The following is a 10,830-nucleotide window of genomic DNA, read 5'->3' as shown; positions in this document are numbered from 1 at the left end:
TATAGTAATTTTTTAAATGTGACTGATATAGTGGTAGGACAGTTAGAAATAAAGGCCTTTTAACTAGATGGCACCCAATGGAGTTCTGTTTCACCCAATTTCATATACATAACATCTTCACACACACCAAAAAATAATTTATTTGTATGCTTCAGAGAAAATACTGATCAGCAAAGAAGTCATCTGTTCACATAGTTTCCGAGGAGACTATTTTTTCAAGAATGATTAGGCTACCTTAGAACACCACTAACAATAGTACTCTTTTTCCCTTGTCTCTTAAGTGGTGGTAACTCTATTAATCCCACTTGGAATGTGATGATTTTCATTAAATGCTTAAGTGCTGATGGAAATGCAAGATAATTCACTTCAGGAGATACAAGGAAAAAAATCAATGTGGAAAACAACCATTTTTTTTTACCTTGTTTATTTGTAGCTTAAAATGTAATGCCATACAATTTTAACAATCACTTAAAAAAGGATTTATATTTGCATAAAACAGAAGCAAAACAGAAAGGTATGAAATAAAAGGCCATCTTGCTTCAGGTTTTCAAATCAGTACTCAGAGTACTAATAATATACATTTATATACATTGCCAGTATATTATATAAATATACTATTAGTAATCTTGAAACCACAATAAATATCAAGTAGGTTTTTAGGCACACGGCATAGAAAAATGCAGAACCTGCATAATTCTTGAGAGTGCTGAGCAGTTCATCCTTAGATCATTTTCACACATATATTTTACAAAAAATATACAGCCATCAAGCACATGATCCCCAATCACATCTGAGTTTAAACTGTCATCCCAGCATCAGTGCCTTATTATTCTTTGATACTATTGCTCTATACAGCTATGACATAAGAAAATATTTTGCCGTTTTCTTCAATAATTGCCTAAGAAGAATAATTGCTACCAAAATAAGTACAGCCTATCTACATAATATATTCATGGAAATGTGCTAAGAGGCACCAACTTACAGAACCGTTCATTGTAATACTGGGAGTTACCTTGAAGGCCAACTTAGAAATTTTGAAGTATACCATTTTTGAATTGCCAATACTATTACAACCGAAATTATTAGAAACTGAGGTAACACCTGTTTTTTTTTTCCAGAGATAAAAATACTTGAAAAAACACCAAAAGTATTTTTAAAAATTCCAGCAAATGTGGACCTCAGTCATTGTAAGCCTTGTCTGAAACTCCTTCTGTGCAAATGTAAACCAAAGAATCCAAAGGAATGCTCTAGTTGAATTTACATACACTGTTAGGATTTGACATCACAGCCACGGAACACCTGAGATCGCCCTCTGGTAAGTGAGGCCTAATGCTTCTCTTAGAAGAGCCCATGTTCATTGATAAAATGAACCCAGATAAAACCCACTGATTTTTTTTTTTTTTCCCCAGCTACAAGTCAGATTCTGGCATATCTGGCATGTCTGGCATATCTGCCATCAAGTACCCTATTCCGTATCGTCCATTGGGAGCCGTATCCAGAGTTGGTGATGATCCACTCTGCTTTCGATAGATATTTTTCCCAAAATTTGGAGATGACATCTCGCTTGATATCTTTCCATGAATGAGGCTTGCATCATCTCCCTCTAAGTTTACAGGCTCCTTTAGGACCCTGCCTCTCTTGTAAGTCACAGATGCCAAGTTACGAGAACTGTCGTCTATGAGGTTGCAGCGACGGATGAGGAAGACCACAGGGACGGGCAGGACGGCTAGGACCATCAGGGAGACGCAGACCACCATCCCCCACGCTGGGTAGCTCAGAAATTCCTCAGATGCCTGTGAAAGCCCAAAAACAGTGATTAAGGATCTTTCTCTGCAAGTATATGAAAAATGTTATATTTGTGTCAGGTTTGTAAGCACAGAAAATGGGCCAGCTTTATGACTTGCCTTGGCCAATAGCAGGCCATGGCAGTGACATATTAAACAATTTCCAAGGCTAGGCCTGGCAGTTTCTGCTTCTGTTTCTTAGAATGCTGTCCCAAGTCCACAATGCTTGGAAGAAGCCAAGAGTGAAAGATCACAGCGAGCCCAGCTCTCCAAGTTTAATCAGCTGCATGAGTTAGCTCAGGCAAGGCTGAGAGAATAATCAACCAGCTTACCTACAGAATCCAAAGAAATAAATCACTGTTGGTTTTAGTCATTAAGTTTAGAGGTAGTTTTGTTATTAAGCAATAGATAACATGTTACTTGTGCCATATTATCTTCCTAAAATCTGAAAACCTAAATTTTGAAGCAAATCTAGCCCCCAGGGTTTTGGTAAGGGAAAACAGACTTGTGTATGCCCCAGTCATGAATTTTGTTGTTATTATATAGAATTTTTGGCCATAGAATAAAGGCCAGAAGTAGCTCTGAAAAATAAGCATTCTGATTTTATAACAGCTAATATATATCTTATAATTGCATTAGTATGTGGCTAATGCATCTTGAGAACAGAAATTGAAATAGTCCTTGCTAATATGAAACAGTTATGACAAAGCTTTACTTCAACATTTAGTTAAATCATGTCTACATGGCTAATGCATAGTTTCATTGTTATATAGTATCTGGGATCTGATTTAATAAATTTATATAGGAAAAGTATTTCTGGTGGCTGAAGCAATGTGTTTTCTAGAGTCAAAGTCCCAATAAATCATCTATGGTGACATGAATAAAGCTACTTTAATAATGACCAAGTCAGTGTTTCTCATGTCTTAAAAAAATCCACAATGTATAAAAAAATAATCATACATGTTGGGGCCAAAAAAACCCCATAAATCTCAAGATCCTTGCTTAAAAGCAACACTATTCACTACACAGCAAAATATAGTGTGAACAAACAAAAGACAAAAACCTCTAAAATGTCATTTTATGTATACTTTGATCTCATTTCCTTATTTTGTAATTTACCTTATCTTCAATCCATGCATTATAGCCAGGAGGACTTAATCCCATATTCACAACACTAGCTATTAGCAGTGATAATAGCATTAGAGGAGAAACATATTTCCACATGCAGTAATAATATCTGTTGGGAGCAAAGCCCAGCATATCTTTTAGGTCTTCCATAAACCTAAATAAAAAGAAAGTATTCAATTATTCTTTGAGTTAATATTGCTGTACCTTAAAAATGTACATTATATATCAACAGTTGGACAGGGGTTCAGCCATGATACCCTATGACATTTTATACTGAATCAAAGTCATACTGGAAGATGACTTCTACATTAAGAACATTTATAAAGTAAAATAGAACCAGGAGAATATTATAATTTTCATTTAGTAAAAGGATTCTTAAGCCCATTACTGAAAAAATCTCCTACTGATGACTTTCTGCTCTATGTACATAATACTTACAGTGGTATGCATTTACAATGCATAATATATACATGAAAAGTTCCTTCTTTTTTATTCACAATAATTAATATCTAATAACCAATCAGTGTTTATATAATCTGAACCCTCACTTCTTTTTATAATCTGTTTGAGTTGAAAGAAGGTCCACATACAGCAATTGATTGATGTATTTCTCAAGTCCATTTTTCATCTTTAGGTTCCTCCTATGTCTCTTTGCTGCTTCGTCCAATCTTCTGTGGAATCACCTGCGGGCTCTGTCCTACAGTTTCCCATGGTCTGCATTTTGCTGACTGCATTCCCCACAGTGTTGCTTCACAAGTGCGTCTGATCCTTTTATTTCCCATAAATTAGTACTTCTACCTAGTAATGATTAGATATGTGTGTGTGTGTGTGTGTGTGTGTGTGCATGTGTACTTTTTTTTTAAGTCAGGTCATTGAGTTTCACTTTCGGCATTTTCAAAGAAGATAATACCTATCTTGGAGAGTTATTCTTAGGCTCACAGAATACGTAAATAGAACATACCACCTCAACATACAGCAGGAATTTAATAGATGTATTTATTCTTAATTACTAGTATTATTACTTCTGTTCTTATGAGTATTATGATTCAAGAACACTAACCACTAAAAAGGTATTTTCTACTATGGCTATTATAAATGACAAACTGTCAAAATGGAAGTCCAAATTATGGTCTTATTGATAAAGTACAATTCCTCTCATAAAAACAGGTTGGCAAAAATAATTAGGAGCATAAGTTTAAAGTTAAGCAGAAATAGCTATGAAATCCCAGGTCTGCCTCTATCCAGATAGGTGATAACAAGTCAGGTGATGTCTCCCAAAGCCTGAGTTTTCTCATCTGTGAAATGTAGGTAAAGTAATAACTCAAAACAACATGACTCTTGGAACATAGTCAGTACTCACTAGATCTTGGAAGCTACTACTTAGTCACCAGAATTAAATAAAAACTCCAGAATCCGGGGCTATTACCATGCACATGACTCTATCTAATCAGCCAATAGGGGAATACACTTCATTAAATTCACTGAATGAAGAAAAGCCTGCAAAAAGATTTGCTAATGTGGCAAAGAATTTCTCCCCCTAGTTACTTCCCTTCTCTTCCAAATGAAACAGATATTAATAATGGTCTTTCCAAAATAGAGATGAAAAATGAATGCATAAAAGCAAAGATACTTACTTATCTATGCCATAAACAAAGGATACAGCAATATTCTCCAAAATGACTACAATCAGCAGAGGCAGTGTAGCCGAATAGTCATCAAACATGGTAACAAAGTAATTTCCAGAGCGTTGCACAAAAATCAGGCCGATACAAAATGCTAGAAGACAACAGATCACTGGACAGAAGGAATAAATGAAAAATTAAGCCCTTACTTAGTGTCAAGTCTTTTAGACTTCATTATGAATTATTATATTCAAAGAAAAACTTTATTTTCACTCCTATAACTTGTCAGTGACATGAGTAGGCAATACCTTTCCTAATACTGTGGAATATAACCTAACATACTGGGAGTTAGTTACCTGGGTTAGCCCCAAATTTAGTATGAATTCACTGTAACATAAATTGTGGTTCACTGTAATATGAATTGATGGTAACTCAGTTCATCTCCCTGAGTCTGTGGGAATTTATTTATCAAGCACAAATAACGAAAGAGTTAAAACTCAAAAACTTTTAAAAGCATGTATCTCCATACCCTTCTTCTCTTTATTAATAACAAAGTGACCTTTTCAGGCAGCAAATTTTCATAGGTAGTTTCTACTTCTAATAATGTTTTATAGTTTTGGAAGCTATGTTGAATTTTTAAATTAATAAGGAGACTAATATGCCTTGTGAAACTGTAGTCACATATATATTTATATATTTGATTGAAATATATATTTTTTTAAGTATAACTGAAAAACTCTGACCAGACCTTGTCTTAGCACCAACCCAAACCCGTATCTTCATATCGCTGGAACAGATTCGTTGGGAATACAATTTATAACTGTTGGGCAGTCCGATTATTCAAGTAACTAAGTCATCTAAAAGAAGTTTTCACAGCAGAATCTAAGAAAGATGCCAAAACTCCTGGCCAGCTACCACCAAAATAAAAACTTACTGTTTATTTTCTCATGCATTAGTAGAGAAGCCCTGGAAAATATCACATATCTGCATTCTATTTCTCAATTACCTTTTAGCAGATGTGAGTAAGGGTGAAAGGAGCAGAGCAAGTAATGGCAGTTCAGGAGGGGAGAAAACAGACATCCCTGGGCTCAATCAGATGGGGTTCCCTAACAATCTCAGGAAGTGTGAGTTAAGTCGTCAGGTCTATCTTTTAAGCACTATAACAGCGGTATCAGTTGCATCATATATCAATGAATATCATATATAAACATACAATGTAGAAAAGTCAAAGTAACATTTACTTGGGGACTATCGTATATTGAAGTTCTTAAATGCTTGTCACTGTGTATTGTCCTCCAAGTCTCAGGACGGAAGTAGCAGAGCTTAGATCGGAACCACAGCTGTATCACCTTCACTCTTTCCTAATTACACCAGAGCACAAAGCAGACATGAAGAAAGCCTATTGTAGGTGATACAGACAGTAGGAGTTTTGCTGGAGATGTGAGAGGAAAAGATACCGAGTGATTCACTTAGTGAAGTCCTACTGTAATGAGAGAGAGGACAAAAACACATCTGACAAAGGTGATGCGGGAACAGTTCATCTCGGTAAAATATGACTTGAGATACAGGTACGATGCCAAAGACAGATAGGGAGGAAAGACAGAACATTCTCCTTTGCTCTGGCCAAACAGGACTTCGGTGGGAGTCAGCAAATGCTACCTTGTTTGTTTTTCCCGCTGCAGTGTTGCTTTTCCCTTAATTTTGCAAGCCCTCTCACCAAAGGAGGGTTTGGAATATGGGACAAAGGTGAGAAAAGCAGCAAAAATAACTTATTTAGCCTGCATGTGTCAGGCAGGATATTGATAGCCTTAAGTGAGATAGCCACTTCAGAAGTAGAGACTGCCTTTTGGGAGAAATAAATATTTATGTTTAGCTGAGTTGAAGATACTTAGATGTAAACATTTAACAAACTGCTAAATTAGTTCACACACACATACACACCCACACACACTCTCAGTGGAGCAGTAAGTGATAAAGGTGTGTTGGAGAGTTATTTACACATAAAGCATTACTAAATCAGAGCTAAAAACAGAGCTTTGGGAGCTGGGCACAACAACCCAACATTCAAGATCATCTGCATATTATTTTTTTCCAATTTATTTGTGTATCGCTTAACAAACCCTCTTTCTTCCTCTGCTTTGGCTGGTGTCCTTGCCGTCCCCTTCACCTCTGACCCTGCGGAGCACTCCTCTTTTCAATTCAACTTCCATCTCTTTTGCTGGCAATAACTTCATGTATTTAGCTGAGCTTTGCTTCTTCTTAATTCTTATAAGATGTAAAGTCTCTATTATGCTATCAATATATTAAAGGGTACAAGTCTTACCTACCCAACTTGATTTTCATTATTTTTGCAGATGAGGTTCTCCTGTATCTCTCTCTCTCTCTCTGTTAACAATTTCTCTTACATCCTTCCTATCTTTCAAATACTGCAAGGATGATGCAGTACAAAACTGTCACTCCAATATTTGTTTGCAGATTGGATTTACTAATAACCATCAATATTGATATTGTTTTACTTTCTTTCCTACCTAGAGATATTAACTACTAGTAGGCTAGTTACTATTTTATATGAGAACTGAATTTTAGGTTTATTAGCATCAGCTATACACTTTTTGGAAAAGGCGTATTGGATCTGAACTACTTCTTTATAATTATTTGATTTGTATACAAAATTATACATGAGCAGTCTATGACTTTGTTCTAGTGCCAGTAATTCATGATAATGACAGTGCTATTAATAAAGAGCAATATAGTAAATAACTACTACTAAATAATGAATATAATCTGTATTAAGTCGATCATTTGTACATTACATGAATAAATATAAAATAAGTCATATTTAATTAGTAACACATATGAATAAATCATAATATATGCTAGTAAATAGCCTGTCCTATTTCCATCCCTGATATCTTACCAAGAGTAAAATGCCCTGTATCAGCTTGACAAAAGGAGGTCAAATACATAAAAACTCACCAGTAAGAATTTCTTTCCTCACTTTGAAAGTGTCCACAATAGGTGTAATGATCCCTTCAATGGTCCCAAACATGCTACCAAGCCCTAGGTTTACCAGCATGAGGAAGAACATCACGGACCAGAAGGGAGACGCAGGGAAATGTGTCATTGCTTCTGTAAAAGCAATAAAAGCTAAGCCAGTCCCCTGAACAGCCTGTAAAATATGCAAGATAGCATAGAATTGCATTATGTAATAGCAATATTAACATCATTGTTATAACAATAACATTAATGCAGAGCAGTATTAGATGATGTCTGCACACATCAGTTTCAAAGAGGAGGGACTCAAACTGGAATAATACCTGGGGGTTACTGGAAATCAACATGCTAGTCTCATGTCGCCTAAGAAACTGTGCTTCTAAACAAACTTCCAGTTGATTGTGTTACTCCATTAAGACAACCAGTAGACCAGAATTTAAAGAAAAACAAAAACAAAACAAAAAAGAAACTTTTACAGGTTAAGTTGGTAATTAAATCCTTCCTTACAGTACTTTAGATCTTTATATTAATGATGGCTTCATCCATAATTTCCTGCTTATGATTATGTTTAGTCACAAGCATAGCTAGTTATCTTAAAGCAAGTGATTAATGGCAGATTTTTCCGTTGTGTTTTCCTTTTTTGTCAATGCAGGAAGAGGCTGACAACCAATACAAGGATATTTATTAATGTTCACTTATCTAGTTTATTAAAATAAATGATAGTGGCTAAGAAAAAAGACTTAATCGTGATTTGTGGAGCAAAATTATTACAATGGCCATATATTCATGTGTCAGAACAGTCATATAATACGTAAATGATAATCATAACCAAATTTTGTATAGAATAGAACACAGGAAAGCTATCAGACTAATTTCATTTTCTATGATGAAAATCTCTTGACGTATATTCATATTTCAAATTATTGTAGCTAAACCAGTGTAATTTTTAAAGTTAAAGCAATCCTTTACAATTGAAGAAAATATGTTCTCTGAAAAAGAATGGGAATTTTGAAACAGCACACTCTTCCACAGGCATTTTAAAGGTCATTTTCCTGAAAGGAGTCTTCTAGATAACGTAAGAATAAAAAAAATAGATTTTAACTGAATGATAATTATTTTATTGCTTAAACATAGCCTACTAACTTTATTTAGCTCATCTTCAATTTGACAGGAATTAAGATGAAGAGCAGGAAATTCTTCTTCTTTCACTTTTTGAATGATGTCATAAATTAAATGATAATCTTCCGTGGTAACAGCTGACAAGTTGATGTGATGGGGAATAATATCCTGACTAATGTTTCCTGTCTTCAAAAACGTTACGATCATTTTCGAATTCCTGAAAAACAGAACAACATATTAAGAGATACGCATGTGTTTGGTGGGACATTTGTTATATAATTATGCTATCAAAAGGTAAAAGAATCCAAATCCGTACTCTGCAATGCATTTCTCATTGATGACGTTTGCTTTGAAGCCCAGAACCGCAAACACCACCAGTGTTGCGAGGACAGAAGTAAAAAAATTGATGAAGGACACCAGGACAGCATCAAAGTGGCAGTTGTTGTCTCTCTTGTTGTAGCTGGAAAAGGCAATGACGCCACCGAACCCCAGCCCTAAGGCAAAGAACACCTGAGTGGCAGCTTCTCTCCAGACCTTGGGCTCCAGCATTATTTCAAGCTGTTTAAAATGAAACGTAACAGAAGTTAGCTGTGAAACACTATTTCAGAATAATCTACATGGAATGAGTTCTATTGCTTAAATGTATTACAATGATATTTATACACCAGAGATATTTAAGTCAGGGTGATGATCTGTTTTTAAGTAAAAATAACAATGTTTTCGTTAAGGAATATGACGAAGAAATACTACAGACTATCAAGCCTTTAGATGTGGAGATTTTATTTACATGGAGATTTTCTAATTACATGGGAATTTTTAAATTGTCTTTCAAACAAATCATCAAAGGACTATTTGAAAGAGAATTTAATCTTTCATTACTTCCGATTTTGGTCTTTGTTTTCTTTCCGAAGCAAAAAAATAAAAACCATTATCAATAAAAGTTATATAATTACCTAACTAATACCATAAGTTTTGTGTTTTCGGGTGGAAATCTAACAGTCAAAGCAGATAATAGCTTTACAATCTTGGTAGAGTTGAACTATTTGTACTTTGCGTACCTAGATATGTATTACTCTTCATTCAATAGTTTCCCGAAAATCTTTTCTTTGAACTATATCATCTCTAAGAACCTTTCAGATCCAAAGTTCTAAAGTTTTCAAACTGTGCTGAACATGTATTTCAAGTGGCTCTGCTTTACTTCTTAGATTATCGCTGTATACAATAAAACCTTTCAAATGGAACAATTAATATGAGCTGACATAGACTTCAATAAACAGTTAAGTTTGGCCTGCCCTGAGTTTCACCTTCAACTGGATAGGAGTAACAAGACATTTACTACTTAACACATTGCTACCACACTCAAAGTGGCCAGTAGTTGCAACCATGTATGGACAAACATATAGGGACTATATCAGCACACTAATAAGCACTTTAAATGGATTATCTCACTTAATCTTCACAGCAAACCATGAAATTGTTGCTATTATACTTTATCAGAGGTTACATAACCTAAGATGATTATTATAATCATGAACAGCATCTCTAATTAATCATGCATAACCTCTTTATTAATAACCTCAGAGAGGTTAAGTAACCTGCCTAAGATAACACAGCAGTTCTGGTTAAGAGCTGAAATATGAACACAAGTAGATTCCAAAATACATATTCTCTCAAATATTAGTATTTATTGTTCAGTTCAGTTTAATGGTTATTATCTAAATGTATGCACTATTCCCACGAACAATAATCATGATTTTATACACCACTTATTTACAATTAACTAAGGTATGCATATCCGTATCATTTATTGGTCTACTGCTGCATTACCATTCTGTGGTTAGTATTATCTACTCAACATACACTCAACTGTCCATCTCTAGTTTTCCCACTAGATGGCAGACAAGACCTATTTACTAGAGATTATTCAGTTTACTTCCAGCTCAGGAACTAAATCTCCATTCAACTTTGGGAGTATTTCATGTGCTTAGGTACCTTTTCCTTTACATAAATAATGTAAATTAAAAAGTAATTGACAACTTCTTATAGTTATTATATCAACTATCACATCCTGCAGTGGCCCGATACAGAATCTTATCAACAGTCAAAGGGGAGCTGAAGAACGGTATTTTCATAGCGATCCCTGTCCTGGTTTAAAATGTTAACAATGATGCAGTTTTAAATAC

General features: G+C 34.8%; 1 protein-coding gene across 6 annotated transcripts in view; it reads right to left on the bottom strand.

Moving 5' to 3' along the window:
* Positions 1-402: 402 nt before the first annotated feature.
* Positions 403-10,830, bottom strand: part of SLC6A15 (solute carrier family 6 member 15) — a 46,118-nt gene continuing 35,690 nt past the window's right edge. For all 6 annotated transcript variants that reach the window (XM_017646593.3, XM_017646594.3, XM_017646591.3 and 3 more), the window contains exons 7-12: positions 8,964-9,205; positions 8,672-8,864; positions 7,511-7,703; positions 4,547-4,706; positions 2,904-3,066; positions 403-1,793 (exon numbers count right to left, since the gene is read on the bottom strand). In XM_017646593.3, the coding sequence (XP_017502082.3) occupies positions 1,410-1,793; positions 2,904-3,066; positions 4,547-4,706; positions 7,511-7,703; positions 8,672-8,864; positions 8,964-9,205 (1,335 nt within the window). In that variant the 3' untranslated portion in view covers positions 403-1,409. The remainder of the gene's footprint in view (positions 1,794-2,903; positions 3,067-4,546; positions 4,707-7,510; positions 7,704-8,671; positions 8,865-8,963; positions 9,206-10,830) is intronic.

The sequence above is a fragment of the Manis javanica genome, chromosome 10 (genome assembly GCF_040802235.1).
Source record: "Manis javanica isolate MJ-LG chromosome 10, MJ_LKY, whole genome shotgun sequence".
NCBI classification, from domain to species: domain Eukaryota; kingdom Metazoa; phylum Chordata; class Mammalia; order Pholidota; family Manidae; genus Manis; species Manis javanica.
Note: the sequence above shows the minus strand (reverse complement) of the source record. Positions and strands in the feature narration are given on the sequence as shown.